General features: G+C 37.8%; 1 protein-coding gene across 6 annotated transcripts in view; it reads left to right on the top strand.

The window, feature by feature from the left end:
- Window positions 1-22,995, top strand: part of ENPP1 (ectonucleotide pyrophosphatase/phosphodiesterase 1) — a 58,063-nt gene extending 35,068 nt beyond the window's left edge. For 5 of the 6 annotated variants that reach the window (XM_010574687.1, XM_010574686.1, XM_010574685.1 and 2 more), the window contains 14 exons: window positions 1,342-1,450; window positions 2,580-2,711; window positions 4,261-4,292; window positions 5,435-5,562; window positions 6,660-6,729; window positions 8,233-8,320; window positions 12,004-12,179; window positions 12,714-12,765; window positions 15,547-15,701; window positions 16,895-17,030; window positions 17,979-18,059; window positions 19,284-19,416; window positions 20,122-20,278; window positions 21,137-22,995. In XM_010574687.1, the coding sequence (XP_010572989.1) occupies window positions 1,342-1,450; window positions 2,580-2,711; window positions 4,261-4,292; window positions 5,435-5,562; window positions 6,660-6,729; window positions 8,233-8,320; window positions 12,004-12,179; window positions 12,714-12,765; window positions 15,547-15,701; window positions 16,895-17,030; window positions 17,979-18,059; window positions 19,284-19,416; window positions 20,122-20,278; window positions 21,137-21,304 (1,617 nt within the window). In that variant the 3' untranslated portion in view covers window positions 21,305-22,995. Of the gene's footprint in view, window positions 1-1,341; window positions 1,451-2,579; window positions 2,712-4,260; window positions 4,293-5,434; window positions 5,563-6,659; window positions 6,730-8,232; window positions 8,321-12,003; window positions 12,180-12,713; window positions 12,766-15,546; window positions 15,702-16,894; window positions 17,031-17,978; window positions 18,060-19,283; window positions 19,417-20,121; window positions 20,279-21,136 lie in introns of those variants that run through there. The other variant, XM_010574688.1, reaches the window with a different exon arrangement.
- The last annotated feature ends 289 nt before the right edge of the window (window positions 22,996-23,284 follow it).

The following is a 23,284-nucleotide window of genomic DNA, read 5'->3' as shown; positions in this document are numbered from 1 at the left end:
AGGTATTTAACTTCAATAGTGATGACGATGAAAAGCTCTTGCCAAGTTCTCTTGAGGTGTGAGCAGTTACTGTTCCTGTAAGGAACTGCAAGATGAATGTAAGTGCCTAGTGAGGTAGCAGACAACTAATTGGAACTGCATTATAGGGAATGTGTTCAAATTGGTTATCCTTTTCTTTGGTTAATAAGTGGATCTAAAGTTCTGTATGTTAGGAATGCTCTGGAGAGAAAGACCCTGAGGGTTTATATGTAGTCTTTCTGGAGCATCTCATCTTTGGTCACACAAAGCAAGACAACTTGTCCAAGTAGCTCAGTGAGGTAACAGAATGACTTAATTTAAAAATACTTTTTTGTATTGTTTACTTAGCAAGTAGTCAAAAGTAGCCCCAGTGGCTGTACCTACGCAAGTGAGCTTGAATGCCAGACCCCTGATCATGAAAAGTGCTGGACTGGTAGCTTGTTCTTTGGCTTTTTCAGTCCCTTTAAACTAGTTTGCTCTGAGGCTAATATCCAGTTACAATTTCAAGGACAGTTTGCTCCAGGGTCTCTCCCAACAGGGATTTTGAGGAAGAGTGCCGCAGGCTTGGCTTCCTCTATTCTCTTCAGCGCTCTGGTATTCTCCCATCAGCATCTGCACTCTTAGGCATTCCCTGTTGTCCTTGGTTGTGCCCCTGGTAGATGCAACAAACATCTTCAATTTCATACTTTAAAACCACCCTTGCTGGTTATAATCTGGGTGTGTGGGTTTGGGGTTTTTTACTTTTTTTTTTTTTAAATGTCTTCAACTGAAATAACATAAAAATGTGTAGCTGTGTCTTAGTACAGTGTGGGGCCCAGAAAAAGTTGGGGCCAGGAGCTGTATAGTGTAGATATAGCCAGTCTTCTGTAGATGGAGGTAGCCCCGAGCAGTGCAGGTGCTAGGCAGTCTGCAGGCTCCCATTTCTATTTAGCAGTATAGCTGTACCTGTTGGGTCCATTCTCACTAGATGTAAAGACTATGCATCTAAAAGGTGTACAACTGAGAGAAGGAGGAACAGGAAAAAAGCAGGTTTAACGGGGTATTGAGAATGCTGTAAGTCTCCCGTCCTCACAGTTCCTCATATTAGTGTGCGCTGTATGTGCTCTGTCATGAGTTTGGGGGTTACTGCACTGTTCTAGGTCCCCTGTGTCCTTCATTTATATCTGGACTGCATCTAGCCTTGAATGGTCTATAAGAAGAGCTCCTTATTTTTTATTAGCATGTACTGTTACAGTTTAAATTTATTCACTCTCCCTAGAAATAAATACTGTTTTTTAATTGAAGGGATTAACACTTACTTTACATTCCTATTTTGTCCTGCAGGTCATTATGGCATTACAGAGAGTGGACAACATAGTAGGGATGCTGATGGATGGTCTCAAGCAAATGAACTTGCATAAATGCCTGAACATTATTTTTATATCAGATCATGGTAAATTTTATTTTATAAAATATATCAGAATTTTGAAGAGCTGTTTTTATAAAGTAATATTCTGAGTTTGTACTTGCATGTTTCTGGCAAGGTTAATGAAGCAGCTACTACCTAGAAATTATGTTTTTTATTATCAAGATGCTGTAAGAGATAATCAGTGTAGGTGAGAATCAGACTATTTTGAGGGGGAGAGGGGAGAATTAGAGAACATAGGGAGGGATTAAACAATTTTCATATTTTATTCCTAATTCCTCGTGTGACCATTAGCAGCCGATAAAAGAAATAAAACTGTGAATTGTAAAAAATAACTTCATTTTATTCTATCTTTTAACTACACTACACAGCAATAGTTTGAGAATTGCTGAAGTGAAAATACAAGCCATATCTTCCTTTCAGTTATTAGTTCGCTTATCCATTATTAGAAGGCTGTGAATATGAAACTTTGATTTATTGCAGTAATAGCTTTTCTATATTTCTGGAATTATTTCTATAAGTTATGTATTTTACCAATACATTTTTTTCTGCTTCTTTTCCTGGCAAACAAAATATAAGCACACTTCTATGCAGCATGAAATTCATTTGCAGAACTCATTGCCACTGGGAATGATCCAAGCCAAATATCTATACAGGTTTAAAAAATGTTTACAAAATGAATGGAGGGTAAACCTGTCAAGAATTAAGAATTCAAATGCAATATGCAACTTGAAGTCCCTTTTGACTTCCGGAAACTGATAAGGAACACTGCAAGGAAGATGCTTATGGGATATTTCTCTAGACATGTTACTGAACTCTATTAGGTAGGATATTGGGCTAAATGAATATTTAGTCTGACCATTACTACTGTTCTTAGGTTTATAAGATTTCTTTCCCTTCAGAGAAGAAAATTTATCTATTTATTCAATTGCAGTATCTTTCTCGGCTGAGGAAATGGCAGATTGTGTCTATTTGTGTAATATTTTGTTTTCTGTACGTGAGTATTGTGGTCTCCTTGGATCAGATGTCTTGGGGTTGCTGATAAAGACTTGAGAAATTACTTTTCTGACTTCTACAACTTAAATTACATGTCTGCTCAGAAAGGCTACTCTACATTGATATTCCCACTTTTAATAAAATTTATTTCCTTTTGCAGGGATGGAAGCAGGGAGCTGCAGAAAAACAGCATATCTGAACAGCTATCTGGACGATGTTCAACATTTCATGGTAGTACCTGGTCCTGCAGCTCGCCTAAGACCTAATAATGTTCCAGATGAGTATTTCTCTTGTATGTAATTGCTAAACTAATTTTTGTTATTTGGCTATATGCTTTTGTACTTTATGAATAGAAACTTAGGATCCGCACATTCCACTGGTAAATGTGAGTGAAGGTCAGCTAGGGACAATCTGGATAATGATGAAAAGAAAATATTGAGTAGTGCACCTGTGTTTTTAAAGACCATTTGACTTTGCAGGTCTGAAAGTGTATTTGAATCCTACAGATTACTTTTGCAGGCTGCCTCAGTGACCAACTGCAAATGCTCTTGCCTTGTGAATGGTATTCCTTTGAATCAGATCTCTGGTGCTCAAGACAGACCAAAAATCTCCCCTTGTGTCTCACCTACTTTCCTGATTTACCAGTTTATGTATAAATTTGCTGTATTTCTGTCTTAAAGGAATGTTAGAGTGTTACTATCTCTTACATATTATTTTATGAGTATTATAATATATTTTCTAGTTATTAAAAAAATGGCTTAATGGCCTGACAGCAGTTGAGTAAACTGCAAACAATCATAAATAAGATGATGAAAAACCTAAGTAAAAATCAACAAATGCTTACAAATTTTAAACTTTGATTCATTATGCAGTCTCATTTTAGGTGAAGGATTTAATGCCTGCAGGTTTTGGTACTTTTTAATGTTGAATGCAGGCATTTCCTTCATGTTTCATAAGGCTTTTTTCTATCTAGATTATTGTTCTCCATGCCCTTTAAAACTTGTAGGCCTCAACTTCAGTGACTTTAAGTCTTGTTTACTTCATTGCTTGATGCTATTCTAAACTGTTTTAAATGTTTCCTTGGAGAACATGGGAGTCAAATGCAGTTCCAGGTTGTCCCTGGAGAAACAAGTTCAGGAAGAAAAGCAGAGTATCTCCTGCTTTTGACACATGCACTGTTTTCATGAAGTAGCATAGCTGTCTTTGTAGTACTGAATATTTCTATGCAGGAATTATTAATGGTTCCCTTGTGAGTGTTATCCTTTATGTAATTTAGTCAAGCATTGGATATCAGCCTCAGAACAGAGTAACTGCGTGAAATGTAATGGGCCTGTGTTAGGCAAAATGTCAAAATAAATGATGTAATGGTCCCTTTTGGCTTGAGTCCAAGCATCTGAATCTTAGCCAGCTTGCACTTGGCTATCTTTCTAAGGATTGTTGCCAGGTAAAACTGCTGTCCTGATAGTTGTATTTGTTTTTTTCCTTAGCAGTTTATTAGTAAGCAGTAAAAATCCAGCTTGATTAGCACAGCATTTAGTTGCTGCTTGTGAAATCTTACTACTTGGATTATTTTTCTAACTGTGGCTAACAGTTTAAAATTTTAAGCTGTAAATAAGTAAGCAAGGGGAGGAGAGACTGTGAACTAAAACTTCATAAAAGCAATAGCTTGACAGTTCAGTGATTGTTTTGCTCCACATGATTTTCATTCTGGAAAAATAATTTCTTATCTCCAGAAATTTTTTGAAACTGAGCTAATTATATTACATGGTGGGAATGCTTCCATTTTACATCTGATTTTTTTTTTAACTTAGGTGACTAATTCTTACATATGATTCTTCTAGTTAATTATGAAGGCATTGTCAGAAACCTCACAGTAAGTGTTATCTGTTGTTCTAGCTTAATTTCTACTGACATTTACAGTTATTTTATAGCATTAGCTGTTTACTGGGCTACCTACATAGCATCTGGACTTTGAATCAGTGACCTTCCATGTGCTATACAGTTAACAACAACAGGAGTAGTTCCACGCAGGGGAAGGGAAGGTCAGAGTTGAGTAAGGTGTCATATGGCTGTTTGTGGTTGTGCATTAACTAAGGTTTTGTGTTAATTTCTTTTCACTAGCTCTTAGATAGCACTGTATCATGTTGCTTTTCAAACTGGAAAACTTTTGTATCTGGACCATACTGGCTGAGGGCCAAGTCAGTGTAAAGCTCAGCTCTGTTTCCTGGGCAAGCATAAGATTTTCTTGCCCACACCTTTTTGATAAACAGCTTTGAGAGAGGTTATTGATTTTTTTTTTTTGTTTTTTTTTTGTCAGTTCCAGCTTAAGGAATTTGCTTTTCTGCTCTATACCTGGCTTCTGTTCTCATCTCTGCACCACAATCTGTTTGCCTCTCAGTTGTGAGGCACCACTGTCGCTGAGAGCTATGCTGTTTGTATAGATGACTTCGCTATTCAAAAATTCTAATATTACAGTAGAGGGATTTTTGTTTGGTTGGTTTTTGGTTTGTTTTTTGTTTGTTTTTTTTTTTTAAATGCTTAATAGATCTTAGTTGGTGGAAAAATGTATTTGTGCTTGAGTGACCAATCTAAAACCCCTTTGAATGTCTGTTACTTTCTGTATTACACAGCTGTAGAATTACTGCACTGGATAGTCTCCTACCACTTGTGAAAGTATCGTGATGTTCATGTCTCAGTGTAGTTCTTTATTAATTCTAAGCAGTACTGTTTGGTTCTGTACAATTGTAGGCTGTAAGAAAAAAGAGTAAGTTATGTTCATAATCCAATATAAATATTCTTCTAATAACTATTGAGTGCAAAACCAGTCAGTATTTGTTATTTAAATAGTTATTAGTATCTATGTCCCAGACCATATGACTCCAAACCTTATGTAGTCCTGTTGTCCTAAGTGGAAGTTATTGCAGACCCTTAGCAATTGAAGTGCTTTAACTGTGCATGTCATTAAGCAAAAATTTGGTGAAATGTACATTTTATATTTTAATTTAAACATTTCAGTGCATAGAACCAAATCAGCCTTTCAAAGCTTATATGAAACAGCTGCTACCCAAGCGTTTCCATTATTCCTATAACGACCGGATTGAACCATTACACTTTTATTTAGACTCCCAATGGCAGCTTGCTAGGTAAGTTAGTTTTCAGTACTTGATTAAACAGCAAATGATTTCTTGTTTTCTCATAGCTTTTATCTTCCAGATACTTAGAGTTCAGTGATAGCTATTGGAGTGTGGTATTCTTGTTTGTCATAGCAAAAGGCATAGCGAAGAAACAATGCATGCTTTTCTCAACAGCTTTTGCTGGCTTGAGGAGGCTCAATTCTAAACTGGCAGCTATAGATACTCTCCCTGCTGAGTATGCAGGTAGCAGCAGTCTTTGTGACACAAATGTTAGAAACTAAGATCCCCTTTGCCAGATACTTGAGCACATCTTGCCATGCTTTAGGAGTTTCCAAAGTGAGTCACAAAAGCTAAGCATGTGGATAACTACTCAGTTGACTCAGTCTTGTGAGTGATCCACTGGCATACATTGAACTTACTGAGCCCACTGTTGTTAATTACCCTACATGTTCTGATCAATGAATTCACAGCTCCCGATATAATGGCATCTGCTATAATAATATAATTTTGAACGCCTCTGTGATACTCCAGGGCTTTAATCATGAAAGAGTTTTTCTGTCTATGTATTCAGTAGGTCCTGTTGTATAACACCATAAATGCGTGCAAGTCATGCAAACAACGTTTGGGTTACTAGAACTGTACGCATCTAAGTAATAGGTATGGACCTAGCATATGTTGGAGATTTGGTTTTATTAGACTGTAAGATGCCCAGCTGAATGCTCTAAATTACATTAGAGTTTTTATTAAAAAACAACACACCCCCCCCCTTAAGAATCTACTTATATAAAGTACTGCAAAGTTCTGTTACCCAAATGACAGTGAAGTGCAAATCTCTTATCCTGAGAACAAACATTTTGTTCATCTATCATCTGATATTTTACTTTAAGTGACTATGGATACTTGAGAAGTCCAAAGGGATAACATTTGCAGAGAAAACTATCATTCTGATTTTAAAGGCATTCTCTTCGAGAGCTTAAAGATTTTCTATTCCCTATGGACAATCCTTTAAATCTTTTAATAGACAAGTAAACAATGCATCACTGAATGTATTTTATACTGATAAGGTTTGTAAAGTGTGAGTTATATAAACTGTGAATTTTTGATAGGAAACCGCTCGAGATTAAAAGCTGCATAGGTGGATTCCATGGCTCAGACAATCGCTTCCCCAGTATGCAGGTGAGACTTAAACTTATGCTAGCTCTTATTTTTAGCTTCTTATATTTCTAAATGTGTTTGCTGGGTTTTTGGTTTTGGGGGTTTTTTTGTTTGTTTTTGTTGTTGTTTTTTTTTTTTAAGATCTGTGACACTATTCCATATTTAATCTTCCATGATTTGACAATGGAAAACCTGTTGATAGGGTACCCAGTAATGGGTTACAACCAGCAAGGCCACATGATGCCAAATGCCAGCTTAGTATATTCTCTGTCTGCTACAGTTTGACTGTGTAAATATTTTTCAGTAGGTTGACTCTATTCAAACTCTTTGCCAGACTTGGGACTGTCAGTTCATAGCATTCCTAATTGGTCTTGAAACAGATATAACTTATCCTTCTGAGGCTAACATTACGGCAGCATAAACTTCATACTCTTAATTACCTAGTTCAACAGAAAGGAGGTACCATGTTCCTGCCTCATCTAATTCAAATTAGGCTTGTTGAGTAAATTATTAGCCTACAGATTTTAGTATCAACAGTTGCAGAATGACAGCCTGCATTATGCTTTAATCTCAAAAAAACAAGTTAGAATTGAGTTTTTAGCCTCTGTTTTTGCCACACAACTATGAAATCTGAGACAATTGCATTGTTTGGAAAGAGCTTTGAGATCTTACCTAGGAAGATGCTGTAGAGTGCAAAGCATCTGTCAGTCATTCACTATCTTGATACCACAGATTGTTTCACTTAATTAAAAATAAGCTGAATATCTCAGGATAAGCTTAAAAACAATCTTTTTGTCAGCAGTTGAGTTTAAGCACCTGCTGCCCATGCCTCCTTGTTCTTATTCCTGCAACAAACCCTGCTCTGTGCTAGTGTAAGCTTTGCGTGGCTGCAGTGTTAAGTAGGTCGGGGAACTGAACCAGAAGGAAAAGAGCCAGCAGGAAAAAAGAAAATTTGTTGAGTTGGCTGTGTTCCTGGATCAGGTTCACTGTATGGCTACACAATAGCTTGTGCCAGTACAGCTCGGGAAGTGGTGCAAGAAGAAAGAACAGCTGCAAACCAGTCGTAGAAGCCTAGGATGTTGCCATTGCTTAAACCATTTAAAACATTGCTACCAACAAATGTTTTTATAACCTTAAGTTAAAAGCTTCCAAATTGTTTACAGGGCATGAAATGTGATGGTTATTTTGGCTCAACATTTCCATTAAATCTCTTAAACCATTTAAGAAAATTAATTTAATTTCTTCAAAAGCAGGGAAGAGCAAGGGACTTCATAAGTGGCTGAAGGCAATTTTTTAAAAGCAACAATGAGATAGAATCATGTTTCCTAATACTCTTTTACTACTTTTTAAAATTATTCTTATACAATTACTTTTCTTAAGAAAAAAAACTGCTTTTGTCTTGATCCATACTATGTGGGTAAAGTAAAGGTTAAGTTCTTGGAAGAAAATGCCTTCTGTGAAGATATTTTCCATTTCAACTTGTCTTAAACAGAGTTCCACTGTACTTTTCTCTGTAAACCCTAGGCTATCTTTATTGGTTTTGGACCAGGATTCAAGTTTCGTACTCAAGTTGATCCATTTGAAAACATTGAAGTATATAATTTAATGTGTGGTAAGTACAACTGATGATGGGGGACATCTTTGTTCGGTAAAATATAATATCTTTTGGACATTGTAAATCTTCTAATAACAGCTTTTTAAGTGTCCTTAGAAATTTGTCCTTAAGACTCGCTGCTGATCTTCACAAATAAAAAGCTGTTTGTTTTTCTGAGAAAGGTCCAGCTTCTAAATGACTAGCAGCTGTTTAGGATCTACTGATCAGGCCACCTTGTATCTATCCTTTCCACTGGTCACTCTGTGTGTTCCTCTGGCTGCTGCCGCTTTGACTCGCCACTACTAAAACTGACTACTTCACAATCTCTCTACCATCAAGAAGAAAGGATATTTCTCTCTCATATCTAGCTAGAGGCTTTATCAGACTAATCACTCAGGCGACCTTATTCAGGCAGAACAGTATATAACAAGCATAGTAATGGGTATGGGTACAGCTGCCAGGCAGCTCATTTTCAGAAGGCCTGAGTCAGTCACCCCCTCTGCTTTTTATGCACTTGAACAATTCCTTATATTGTCATGTGTTTTCTTATTTGTTGTTTTCATTTACCATATTTTTTAGTTACTTGATATAAATAGGTTTTTAATTCAGATAAAATTTAAGTTTTTTTGGTTTTGTTTACTTGATTCATATAATAAACCCTCCCCCAAGTTCATCATTGTATGTGTCCCTGTTTAATTTATGTGTTGTATCTTTTAATACTAAACTTGGATGTTTCCCTGTCCATTCTTATTGTGTAATACAACAGGTGTTTCAAATACGCTGTTTTTTTATTGATGGGCTGCAACTCTCTTATTAGTTTGTAGTCCTATTGCTTTGGAGTCTCACTCTAGAGCTAGTTGTCTCTGCCATAGTCAGGTTTCACATTTCTCACCCCTCTATGATGTCACTCAAAAATTCATAATTGATTTCTGTTCCATGCACTCTGCTTCTGCATCTGAGTATGACAGACAGCTCGCTCCATATACAGATACTCTTCACTTTATTTTCTGACACCGTACAGTACACAGCACCAGAGAATTGGTGTTTCTGAAAATTAGATGCTTTGTGCCCCCCTCCCCTTTCAAACGCAATGTTACTGTGACTCCTTGTTCCTTTGTCTCATCTTTGTTCTGTATTTCATGGTTTCTCCAAAAGTCTTTCACTAGCCCTACCACATTCTGTTCATTTATTCCCCTTGAGGTCTTCACCTGTTTTCCATTATTTCCTGCCTACTTCTCTCTCTTGCCAGGACCTATACTTGCTCTAACATCTGCATCTGTGAGAGAAAGTATTACCAAAGGGTTTGATCCAGGAAACAGTTAACGGGAGCACTGCACATGCTTGAGATCAGTGGCGATATTCAGGTATACCACATTTAAACCATGTGTTTAAATTCTTTGCTGGAATAGGAAACAGGCCGTTGTCAGGAAGTGTGTGTCTCAGCCTTGTATGCTTTGCTGTCTTATGTCATGGTTGATCTTGAGCCACCTTATTGTGCCCCCCTGACCTGTTCTGTGTATGCTGCATGGGAGGGGTAGAGTTCTTACTGGCATCTCAGTGAAGCAAGTTCAGTGACAGATCAGGTGTTTAAGTGCAGTCATTGAGGTCTAGATTTCCTCCATACTGTATAGAAAGAATTAGAAGAATAGGAAAAAGTGCAAATAATGTGCAAAGAAACACACAAAAAGAAATAATGTGCAAAAGCCAGCACATTAACATTCAGATAGAAAATTAAGTGAGGCAATTTACTCAACCTTTTCCTTGCCCAGGCCTTAGGTGCCTTCTGGACTGCAGAAAGGCATCTTCTTTCACTTGTCTGGGCCTTAGCATTTCTTATGGAAGTGCCTGACTGCACCTTCTTGTAAAGTGCAGCCAGAGAAGAGATACTGTTTCCCATTTGTCCAACATCTCAGCACTTAAAGCATGAGCACCAGATATGTATGACTGTCTTGTCTGAATTGGGGAATTTCACCTCATGTTTTCTAAGGTGTTCAAACTGCCAGACTTGGGGATTTCTGGGGTGTTGTGAATTCCTGGATACTCCACTTAATAGGAACATAACAATGTAATTTAGCTGTTGAAGTGGGGACCTGAGTTCTGGGACTGGTTCTGATTTGGTTTTTTGCTGCTTTGTGTGATGTATTTATTGGAGCAGGGGCTACTAAGATTAGAAAGGTTGTTTTGGTTTTGTTTTGGTTTTTTTTTCCCAAAGCAAAACAGGTTCATCTGGAGGGAATGACATTAAACATGAGTGGCACAGTGCAGGGATAAATGTGTTCAATTCCCTGTGTAGGAATGGAAGTTCAGCTCTAACTCTTGTGCTATAGGTGCTTGATCTAGACACCAAGCTTTTGGATACAAGTGTGTCTCATCACCTGCTATGTTTTGAAAAAACCTCATTTCATAGATTTAGTATAAGTTAAGTGGAAGAACAAAATATTATGAATGCTAGCAAGGATTAAGCATGAAATAGGGCTTGATCTCTTCAGTATTTAAGGTGTCTGAAGTGTCTCTGAGCATTGGTGGTTGGCAGCTTTTAGCTGTTTGAGTTAATTTAATGGCAGAGATTTAGGTGTTTGTGGGGTAGAGATGGTTTTGTGGTTAGACTACTTTGGTGAGAATTTTGAAGCTTAGCATTTTCGACCTAAGTGACAAGCAGAAACCTATATTCTGTCTAGGTTCTTTTCCGGCTTTACCCTTTAGTGATGCTGTTGTGGTTTAACCCCAACCAGCAACTAAGCACCATGCAGCCACTCGCTTACTCCTTCCCCATCTCCCTGGTGGGATGGGGAAGAGAATTGGTGACAAAAAACATAAAACTTGTGAGTTAAGAATAGTTGAATAATTGAAATAAAATAAAATATACTAATAATAATAGTAATGAAAAGGAAGATAACAAAAAGGGAGAGAGATAAAACCCATGAAAGACAAGTGATGCACAACACAATTGGTCACCACCTGCTGACTGGTGCCCAGCCAGTCCCTGAGCAGCGATCTGCCCCTCCTGGCCAGTTCCCCCCAGTTATATACTGAGCATGATGTCCTATGTTATAGAATCTCCTTTTGGCTAGTTTGGGTTAGCTGTCCTGGCTATGTTCCCTCCAAGCTTCTTGCTGGCAGAGCATGGGAAACTGAAAAATCCTTGACTTAGGATAAGCACTACTTAGCAACAGCTAAAACATCAGTGTGTTATCAACATTATTCTCATACTAAATCCAAAATGCAGCACTGTACTAGTTACTAGGAAGAAAACTAACTGTCCCAGCTGAAACCAGGACAGGTGCTTATTAACTGAAGCTTGTGTATTTAATTTCCAAATAATTAAAACAAAAACCAAAAAGCCTCCAGACTTATTCCCCAAAGCTTCAATGTTATGTAGTTGCTAGTTTCCTGTGTTTGAATTCCCATTCTGTCCCCCACTGCAAGTTTGGATGCTGCAAGTTCACTTCCCTTCACATGTTAGCCTCTGTCACTTTTTGCGCTTGTTCTGTCCCTCTTTACACGCAGACTAATACTATCCTGAGCCCTAGCTAAGAACACGTGTGCTTCCTTTTAAAGGAGTTATATTGCTTTCTCTTTTGAGTGTTAGGAGCAGCAAGCAGTGCAGCTTTATTGACTCACCCATACTTGTAATCACAATGCAAGTAGCAGTGTGTTACAGTCTTTCTCATCCCCTTAATATCACTTGAATTCTTTCATAGATTTGCTTGATTTGAAACCAGCCCCAAACAATGGAACTCATGGGCGCCTAAACCATCTTTTAAGGAACCCTGTTTACACTCCCCACCATCCCAAAGAAACAAGCCATCCTTCAGAATGCTCTGTGGTAGGACAAAGAGCCTTTTCAGTGGGCCTTGGCTGCTCCTGCAGGACAGGGGTAAGTACTGAAATGGTTAAAGTTGTGGAAGCAGATGTCTGTGGTGTATTCAAAGAGTGAAACTCTGGATTCTCCAGAGTGTATCTTTACCTGCTAGTTTTGCAGTCCCCTACTATTGGTTTCAAAATGAAATCTTGCCTGGGGTTAGTGGGTATTAGCCTGTATTTGTATATTCATTTTTGCAGTTTGCTTATGTTAAGTCATATCCAGCTCTGAAGAGCTTGGAAGATGCCACAGAAGCAAGCTTTGATGGGGAAATTCAGTTCTTCCTTGCTTCACTTACTTATGTTGAAATTTCCCTTCTGTAAATGTTGTGTGTTTGGGCTGTGGTTTTCAAGGCTGTAGATTTACTTGTGGCGAAGATTTGTTTCTGCAAATTCTCCATAGCCCCTCTCCAGTAAATGTCAGTGAGTTCTGTATAGGGATAACTTGCGAGGCAGATGTTGCATTTGGTACTTTAAGTGTAGTAGTGGATCATAACATGGTTTGTAGAACACTTAGTAGAATCTCACTGGTTTTGCTTTGTAATTATAGGGCTTGCCAGTCAGGGATTTTCATCAGCGTTTAAATCTCACTGAAACAGAAGGTAAGAACTTTAGATAGTAATATAAAATTGTAACAAAAATGTAAGAATTATTAAAAAATATAGAATGTTTGATGTCTAAACCTCTGAGAAACTCTCAAGTACATGAGGTAAAAGTTCTTCGAAATACTCACTGGGACCATAGCTCTGAGGTTTTCAGACAGTCCTACTGAACCATTTTTTTCTCAAATGTGTATCGTTATGCATGTGTCTTTATGGCACATGTATTATCTGATATTTTTGAATTTTCTAGCACTGAAGTAATGAGCATTCCAGAATGGGAAGCAAAAGTGGTGTATGGGGAAGTATCTGATAAGAAATCCCTGCAAATAGAGACATCGTGATGGCAGAATACTTTTAATGAAGTGTAAGGGGTATTTTACATGTTTGAGTTGTTACATGGTCTTAAGCTATTGCTTGTTTTACTTACGCTTTATTTCCGTTCTTTGGACATACACATGCCATGTTTGAGCTGCAATTTCTAATGCTGTAGACATGCTCATGACTCTTAAAACAAAATAAACTATTTTGAGCATGAAGCAGGTAAGACAATAAGTAAAACATGAAAACCGTAAGTCAAAATGGAATGTAGCCCTTGGTGCTAATACCTTAAAAGATGAAATCAAGATGATTAGGCTGTCAGAGAAATAAGCTGATAGAGACCTTGCCTTGTGTGTGTTCATGAAACCTTGTTTCTTACACGAATAAACTCTGTATTTGGTGACGCCCCCCTGTAGCTCACTATTAAGAACTGGACGTAAATGCTCATGACAGGCAGGATCCAGTACTTGCTGCTTATTCAGGGCTAACTTAAGGCTTCTGTTGGTTTGTGTAGGTTGCCCTGGCACAAAGAGCAGATGAAGCTTTCTTGAATCTTTTCCAGTAACAACAGGGCATCTTTTTAAAATGTGTCCCAGAAACCTTTTAAAATAACTTTCAGTGTTGTAACACTCATGAGAGCAACAAAATGAAATCCAATTAGTACAATATGGTGTATTGTAAGCACGTAAGTGGTTTCACTGACACAGGCTTGGCTAATGTGTAGGTGGATGCCAGAGTGCCTTGCTGAACCTGGCTTTGAAGAAATATGGCAAGGCCAGGCACAGTCCTGTATTGTAGAAATAGAAACCTAAGGCTTTAAACCTACGGTTTTGAAACAGTAGGATTTTGGCTTGGATTATCAGCGAGACCTTGCTTAGCACTGGTCTTAATAGCAGTAATTTCCTTATAAATTATATGAATTAAGCACTTATTAATTAGATATAAAAAGCATTATCACACAAAAAACTTCTAGTAACCAGCCTAGAAGCTTCTTAAGACTATTTAGAGTTTATTAGTTACCTCAGTTTGCATATTGTCTCATTGATTGCCGTAACTTGACAGCCTGTAAGAACAACAAAATATTAGCTGCATCTTTAGTTTTATGAAAAAAATGTGAATTGTTTGCTTTTTCCCCCCATGGGTGGAGAAATAAATGGCATAATCTTGACTATTTTTGTGTTGTGGCATTACAGTGGAAAAAATCTGCAGTATTTATTGCTCAATTTCTTCCCCATTTAAAACAGTTGCCTTGAAATTGTAGTTACGCATAATTTGTGGATGGTAGTGACCTATCTAATGGAAAATATACTTTGACACCTTCTTTATAATTCCAGTCATGTAATGATTGAAAATACTTGCATTTTCAACAGCGAAGTAATATTTTTGTTCTAAAATATTTCTATGATGTGCTAGTTTTCTTCAGTTTTTATTTTACATCAAAGAACTTGAAACTTGAAAACTTTTGTTTCCAGTTGGCAAAATTTTAAATATTCAGTGTTTTGATGAAATTGAAGTCTACCTTAGTGGTTTAAAACTGAAACTTTCTGCTGACATTTGACTACAGCAAATGATTGCAAGAGCACCTGTTTCCTAAGACTCTGTTTTGTTCCTTCTTTGCTTTTTCTTCAAGATAAATGGTAGTGACTCTAAAGTAATTCTGTTGCTAACTCTGCTTTACTTTTCAGCTTCTGTCTAATGACTTACCCTCTGCTGATCCCACATAACTTTTCTGATACAGTTTTAAAGGAAAGTCTTCAGTCTTCAATTGGATGCAGTAGTTGGCAATGCCTTAGGCAAGGGTCTGCCAAAAACTCTGTGCAGTGTCATAATAAAACATTTGGAGATATCTTTCTCTGTATATAAACTTTCTAAAGAAATGTGGTCCATGAGAGAGAAGAAGGAAGGTTTTGTGACTATCACACTCATTATAAAGCGAGTCCTTGCACATCTGAAAATTCAACCAGTACTTCATTGTATCATTTATTTAGATGTCTATATTTCGTAGTCCTTTAAATGTCACTTTTACATGTGACTTTGTGGTTTCTACTAAAATAGTCCCCTCAGTGGATTTCAAATCACCACAATTGGTTACTGTCCCATCTAAATGTTACATAGAAGCAGATCCCACATTATATACTTAAATTGAAACATAAAGTTGGCAAAGACTTTAACTTTGAAACTTAGATCCATCTCCTGTTTTAAATGGCAAAATGTTTTGTTTTAAATATAAACTTAATTTGTACAGTGTAAGTTTAAATGATGGCTTTGTACTGGCTTTGTCATTTAATTTATTGCCTTATAGAAACTCTACCTTTGATATAAGAATGAAAACTTTTTTGTTCTGTTACTGTGACTTCTCTTTGTTTGGCAATTGGAAATTGAGGCAACCTTAGCTGTATAGAAGAGAAAGATGCTTAACAACCGGTATTGATTGAAATGTAAAAAGCACTATTTCTGCTGCAGTTAAGAAGATAGAGAAACTTACTTTACCCTATGGACGGCCCAGGGTTCTGCAGAAGAGACATAGTTACTGTCTCCTTTACCATCACCGTTATGTGAGTGGATACAGCAGGGAATATGGGATGTCCCTGTGGAGTGCGTACACTGTTAACAAAGATGTAAGTATATGAAGAAAGGTTAGAAGCAACCTTGAAAGGTAAAAAGCTTGAATGTCAGTTATTCCTGAACACTACTTAGATCTAATGATATTATCTCCCAGGGAACAAAGTAGAACCACATGACAGAAAAAGAGGAATTTTGTATGAGCTTTTCTTCTCTTTCCTATATTAATAAGGATTGGCTTTGACACTGTCCTGTTTCTTGGAGTGAGCTGCAGTTTTGCCTCCAAAGTAAGCAGATCCACCAGGATATGAGGACCCTATTGCCATTGATATAGAAGCCCTATGAGTCTGCACTGGGCTACTGCTTGGCAGCACAGGTCTGCTATAGCAGTTTGCCAGTGTTGTCCTCAAAGTCTGGTCTCAACGTGGGTTTTGTGGTCTTAAAGCAGTATTTGTAATGTGGCAGGATCCTTTTGAAAAAAAAAAATCTCAGGACTATCTTGAACCATTCATGCCCTGATCCAGTCCTTCTCTCAGAAGATTGTCCTGACTGGGGTGGGGGGAAGAGGTCAATGGAGATAAATCTGGTCTTTGCTGTCCTGAACCCTATGCTAAGGTGCACGTGTTCATGCAGAGCACTGATCTTGTGAATTAAAGTGTTTTTCAAGTTGGCCTTTCCCATTCAGAGAAAATTTAGAAGCCATGTCATGCTTAAAAGGAATTAGGACAGTAGAGGATGCTTTTCAGTTTGATTATCTGGGAATCATAGGTTTTAAATTTAATTATAACAGTCACTATTTAACTAAACTCTGGCAATATTTGTTTGATCCTAAATATTTTGAGGTTAGTGGCCTGAAGTGACCAGTTACTCTTAACAAGTGGCCCAGTAGAGAGAGATGGCTAACAACACATTTGGCTGCCACTGATTGCTAGCCTGAATGAACAAGTACCTTTACAGTAGATCAGGTTATCTTTAATGGGCACCTCTAGGTTGTCTTTTTGAAGACATTATTCTCAACTCAACTAAAATGCTGCAATTCTGTTCACTTTATTTCCAAAATATATGAAATGGATGGGAGTGCTTGTTTTCCACTGACAAAAGAGGAACAATTCTTGCATCTTAGTTAAGTCCCTTCACACCATTAAAGGTAGTTGCAGCTAAATAGTTAGAGTTCTGCAGTCCCCCAGAGAGAGAATTATTGTAAGTCAGCTATCTGTTTTACCAATGATTCTTTCTTCTTGTTTAATAGGCCAAATGGGTTTCTGCTACAGAAGATATCTCCAGCTGTTTACACAAGGATGTTCGTATTTCTTTTAATCATAACCAGACATGTTTGTTTTACAACAATCACCCTCACCTAACTTATGGATTCCTTTCTCCTCTAAGTAAGTACATTGCCTTCATTGTACAGCATATCTGATTTAAATAACTTCTAATGTAGTAGGTGTAGTCTTTTATAGATGTTCTTGATAACTAATCAGAGTACAAAGCAGTAGTTCCTGAATTGTTGCAGTTCACTTCAGTATATGAGAAAGAAAAACATTTTAGGCACTTCAGCAGTTGGTGGGTTTTCCAAGGTAAGGTCATTTAGTACTTCCTGAAAGCTTTGGAACTTGTCAGGTTTCTAAAGTGGCATCTTGTAGAAGAAACTGGAAGGAACATGTAAGCCTTGTGTCAAGTCTGGCAAGCTAGTAAATTGTAAATTCACTTTGTATGACAGGTGTTAGTTGGAACTATTCAAAGTAAAATTCAGGGATGTTTCATGAAGTAAAAAACTGCCTTGATAAGTTTATTTTCTATCTGAAATATACTGTTGTGTGCCATATGTGGTCTTTACTGAAGCAATTCAGCATTGGTCTGAAGAATGCAGCTCTGATTCTCAAACATATTAAAAAATACTTAACTGTTTACAATTGGTTAAATTGTTTGAACTGTTGCAGACCTGATTTGGAAGCATTTTACATCGACTTTACTGCATAATGTACCGAGTAGTAGGTTATTTAAACATCCACATCAAGTTTAATTTGCAAAGTTCCAATAGAGCTCCTGTTTTTATGCCTAGATTTTGCAGTCAGAACAAATTGGTCTGACATTCATGAGGTGAATTTTATTCCCTTCCCCATAATTCAAAAGTTTGTTCAAAATTTGTCCACTGTATATCTGACAAGTGCAATTACTGTTGCTGCTTATAAGATTATTTTGGATGGGATCCAGCATTTACTGAAGTTAGCACTTAGACCCACATCAGCTCCACCTTAATGTTATTACACTGATCTTTAAAATGCAAATTTAAAGTAACAAATCCAAGTAACTAATTGCTTTTTTTGTTTTAGATTTCATGACAGGTGAAAAGAAACCTCACTATGATGCCTTGCTTACTAGCAACATTGTGCCAATGTATCCAGCATTTAAAGGTATTTTATTTGTATGCATATTTTGTGTGTACAGTCAAATATAAGAAAGACTGCTGGTTTTTTGCTTGCTTCCAAACCATGCAAATGATCCCTGGTACAGCTGCTTCTGTAAAATAAGACCTCCCTGACTGTGGGCTTCTTAACCTCGATGAAAAGTTCCTTGAAGTAGGATTATCACTTGTGAAAAAGGCCCACCATTGTGAGCTCCTAATCAACTGGCTCATTACATGGGAGCATAGTATAAATGTCTCTATTTACTGTCTGACTTTTTTTTTTTTTTTTGCATTTTCCTACCTACCTAAACAGGGGTTTATACTGCATAACTTCTAGAGAAACCAGATACTACATATAATTATGAGTTAAATTTATTTCCAGTTTATGAATGTCTTCTAAACTCAGATGAGTTTCCAGGCAGGAATCTAGGGTCTTGATCACTAAGGAAACAGGAAAATAATCATGTCTCTAGTAGAAAAGGGATGAAGACCTGGGCTTTCCTTGGTGAAAGGGAACATGAGATACTTGGCTGAAGGAAATTAAGCATATTCCTGGTGGAAAAGAAGGATAACTATGGCACTTCCTCTGGACAAGAGATGTCCCATTTTGTAACGGAATAGGGATCAGCTCTTAACTGTAATTAAAAATATCATTGTTGTGGTTTAACTCCAGCTGGCAAGTAAGCACCACACAGCTACTCCCTCACCCCCACCCCATGGGATGGGGGAGAGAATTGGGGGGGGGGAGTAAAACATGTGGGTTGAGATAAAGACAGTTTAATAGGACAGAAAAGGAAGGGAAAATACTACTACTATTAAGAGAATATACAAAAAAAATGATGCACAATACAATTGCTTACCACCTGATGATCAATGCCCAGCCCATCCCTGAGCCACAGTGCCCCATGGCCAACTCCCCCCAGTTCATATACTGGGCATGATGTAATATGGTATGGAATACCCCTTTGGCCAGTTTGGGTCAGCTGTCCTGGCTGTGTCGCCTCCCAGTTTCTTGTGCACTCCCAGCCTCTGCTGGCCGGACAGGATGAACAGCTGAAAAGTCCTTGATTTAGTTGTTGCTAAACAGTGTTTATACTAAAACATCAGTGCATTATCAACATTATTCTCCCTAGCTTATCATGTCTGTTTATACTCCACTGAAAACTCTGCAGAGTTGTATTAACAGCTTCTACCTTGGAGATTGTTTCCCACTTCCATTACTGTGTTTCAGTGCTATGGAACTACTTCCATCAATACCTGCTACCTAAATATGCTGCAGCCAGGAGCGGTGTCAATGTAGTCAGCGGTCCTGTGTTTGATTATGACTCTGATGGGCTCTATGATACCCCAGAAAAGGTGAAAAGGTGGGAACTTTTCACATTCTAATCTTCTGTTTCTTTCCTCCATTGGTGGTGAAAAAGTAATTATGATCCTCATTATTAAGGAAAGCATCTTGCAGAGATGGGCCATTGGCAGGTTATGTCAGTTCAGAGAGACAAATGGCCCTAAGCAGATACAGAAGTATAAAGCTAAGAAATAAGCAACAAGCACAAAGAGAAAATGCACCCTCAAAATGTGTTATCCTAAAACCTGAAGGTGAAATGTAAGAGAAGCTGTTGCATGTGAAAGAATGTCTGCTAGCCTGAAATCTTATGACATTGCCTCTAGGAGTGGATGAGGCAGGGGCTTATCCCTGGTGTCATAGTTGACACTTCTGAGCTGGCAGTGTTCTTCTACAAAGTTGTGAGTTCAAATACACTAGTTAGCAAAACTGGCTCAAGCCAGCAGGCAGACAGTTTTCTGGGTTCAGGCTGAACCCTCCATCTAGTCTGTATTCTTACATATTTTTATGATAAATCAGTTTGTTGTTATACCTCGTCAAACTTGTTACTTAGATCAGCCTACAAGCCAAACTTGATTTGCAAAATGGTAATCTGGAATTTTCCTTCCAGGCCTAAGCTTTCTTTGGGCTAAATAGGTGGATTGCTAAAATTGATATGCCAGACTGTCATTTAGTCTTTGTGCAGGTATGATTTGGTGGATTTACAGAAAGATCTCTTGTGTTTCAGACACCCCAGTAATTCAGAAGTTCCAGTTCCAACTCACTTCTTCATTGTGCTGACTAGTTGTAAAAATACTTCTGAAACTCCTCTGGAGTGTGAAGGGTCTCTAGATGCTTTGTCTTTCATTGTACCTCACAGAGAAGACAACAGTGAAAGCTGTGCAGTAAGTAGTCTATTCAGTCCCCATAAACACCTGAAGTCGGGCTTGAGCTTGTTTTGCTTGGATATCCATGATTAATTAGTTAGAGTCTATGAAGACTCTATCCTCATAGTACTCTATCATGATCATCTTGAGAGAGAAGACAATATTTTTGTAAACAGAATTATATTAAAGTCTGTATATATGCTCAAATGTGAAAATAGAAGTTCCCTGTTCAAAGAGCAAAACTTAGAGCTAGCGGGGTAGAGTCAGAGTATGTTGAGACCATCAACATGATACATACATAGACTTCCGTAGCACAAATACACAGTCAACAGCTGAGAAGGATGAAGAGCTTCTAGGAAAAGATAAGCCATCCAGAAAGAAGGGTCAGTGCTAGGCCAAATGCATACCCAAAAGGAGAAGAAACAGATGTTCCTGAAGGGCACTGGTTCCTTCTAGTTCAGGTACCTTGGCATTGTGATGAGAATGCACATAGCTACACTCCATGCTTTGTTCTGGTTTACATGGAGAATGTCAGCGAAGAATTATACAAGTCACCTCCCAAGTCAGGCACAGCTCTCAGAAATAGTTTAATATAGAGATGGTGGATAGATGCTGGACCTCATCTGCCATATCCCCATTATCACTGGTACAGCTACAAGCTCTCTATACTTGAGGAAGTAGCAGCAAGTACTAAGTTCAGGCAAGCTTATAACGATTTATAATCCAGTGCTCACTGTTTGTTAGATGTTTGCCAACAGTTACTGCTTTGTGCCTTTATAAAACATCAAAAGCTCTTTTGCTAATTGATTAAATGTACATCAGAAAGTGTTTTACAAACGTTTTTTTTTCTTTTTTTTCCTTCCTTTGTCCCAACAGGATGGCAAGTCTGAGTCTGTGTGGGTTGAAGAGAGAATGAAGTTTCATACAGCTCGGATCAGAGATATAGAATTACTTACTGGACTCAGCTTCTATCAAGACAGAAAACAGCCAGTATCTGAGATTTTACAGTTAAAAACATATTTACCAACTTTTGAAACAGTCTGATTTTTCCTATGGAATGTTGTTATCCATTTCACAACTGATATGTAAATAGACTGTTTTTAATTAATGTAAACTTTTTTTAAATAAGCTGGAACATTTATTGAGAACTCTTGACCAAAATGCCAGTAGGGAGGAGAGTGGGTGCCATATCTGTATCTCAGGGACTCCTGATGGACTATGTATGTAACATAGGCTGGCAGCTCCTTTCATTCCCACTTGAATGTGGTAGAACCATGTCCATTACTAAATGCTAACAGCATTTGATCATCATAGTCTGAGACACAAACAAAAATGTTATCTTTTGTATGCACTAGAGAGGGAGAAGTTTATAAAGTATGGGTTATGATCAATATTCTGCTTCAAAAATATAGGTAATTACTCAATACAGTTCTGAGAAGTAACTACATTCTTGGTGACTGTTGAAATATAAACAGCACCTCTCACTCCAGTTTTCCTTGAGGTATGAATTACATTCTGAGCTTTGGGTCTCATAAAATAATGCAGTGTTATGGTGCAAGAAGCTATACTGAGGTTAGTAAAACTGGTAACTGGAACTTCCCCAACACAGAAAAGAGCCTAGCTAAAGGAGTTCTGTTACCTGGGAAGCCTTGGTATGTTGCTGCCCTCTGGTGTCTCCAACACTGAAGGAGAATTTGATGGATGTTGTATATGCATCCTTGAAATGAGCAGGTATAGGATGCATCAAGTCACCTGCAAATCAGAAGAAATTAAATCAGGAATATCTCTGAGCTCCTAGAAATAATTATCTTTCTTCAAATTAAACAAATTTGATGAAAAGATTTTGCTTCCTCAAAACAAAGATGTCTTTCTCAATTTGGTGCATGATTTTGTCAGCTGTGGTTTTGAAATCCCATTTTTGTCAAGAAAAGGTAATATTGCACTAAGAATGTTGTCTTAGACTGCTAAGTTGATCTTCTCTAATGGCATGTCTCATCACTACGGTAAATGCCCACAGGCCATTCAGTTGTCTGTTGGCAGCAAATGATGAGATCCTAGCTGCATTTGTAGCTGTTCTTAGTGCTACATCATCCAAATTCCAGCTCACATAAGTTACCCATGTTGAATGCATATGCTGCCAGATGCAAGTTCTGAAGAAGCATGTAATGAACTTTCTTGGAAGCTTTCAGGCTACACAAACAGCTGCTATAGGCACTCAGGAGTGTAGGAACTCCCTCCTTTTCCAGTACACATGCTATCACCTTTGTAATTCTCCCACTCTCTCTAAAGCTGATGAGCCAAAATTGGCTCTGTTATGTATGAAGTTTGGCATAGTCAATTACACATCTATGTTCCTTTCATTTAAAAAGAAGAAAATACATCACGCACAAGTGTGTTAGAAGAATGAAGAGCCCGTGACTGAGCAGAGAGGCATTTTACGTTACAGCTTGGTCAGGGGATGTTGGAGGCTGGATTCAAAGCCTGCTGAAGTTGGTGGAAGCTTTTCCATTAACTTCCGTTTGAGTGGGCTGAAATCCTGGGACCATTTTTTCTTTTAACCAAATGTATTTTCTTGATCTTCTGTTAAAAGCATGATTTTTTTTTTTTCCTAAAGTAGTTTCACTGTGTGAAATTTAAATGTGTTGTAGCAACCTCACATTATGATATGACTGTGACAGCATTATTCAGTGTAACTGCTTTGTAACATTGCCTGTGACCAATAAAGACATCAGAAGTAGTATGCTGTTCCTGACCCTTTCTGTACCAAATGCTACTGGCTAGTTAAACACTGGTGCAGATATAGAGCACTATTTCACATTATTTTTGGGGGGTGGGGAGGGGGTTGCTTCAATCCCTGCTCTTTGAGTTGAAAATAACTTCTCCAACTGGAAAGTTGAAGTTTCATTATTGGAAGGGGGAGATAGGAAGAAAGATGATCACAATGTTCTTAAATTTTTTTTAGAACTGGTACTGTCTCCTGAATGGATGTGACAGATGTTAACATCTTCAGAAAGTAGAGTGGTG

The sequence above is a fragment of the Haliaeetus leucocephalus genome, unplaced genomic scaffold (assembly GCF_000737465.1).
Source record: "Haliaeetus leucocephalus isolate CR32 unplaced genomic scaffold, Haliaeetus_leucocephalus-4.0 Scaffold450, whole genome shotgun sequence".
Classification (NCBI taxonomy): domain Eukaryota; kingdom Metazoa; phylum Chordata; class Aves; order Accipitriformes; family Accipitridae; genus Haliaeetus; species Haliaeetus leucocephalus.
This window is presented reverse-complemented; position numbering and strand designations above follow the sequence as displayed.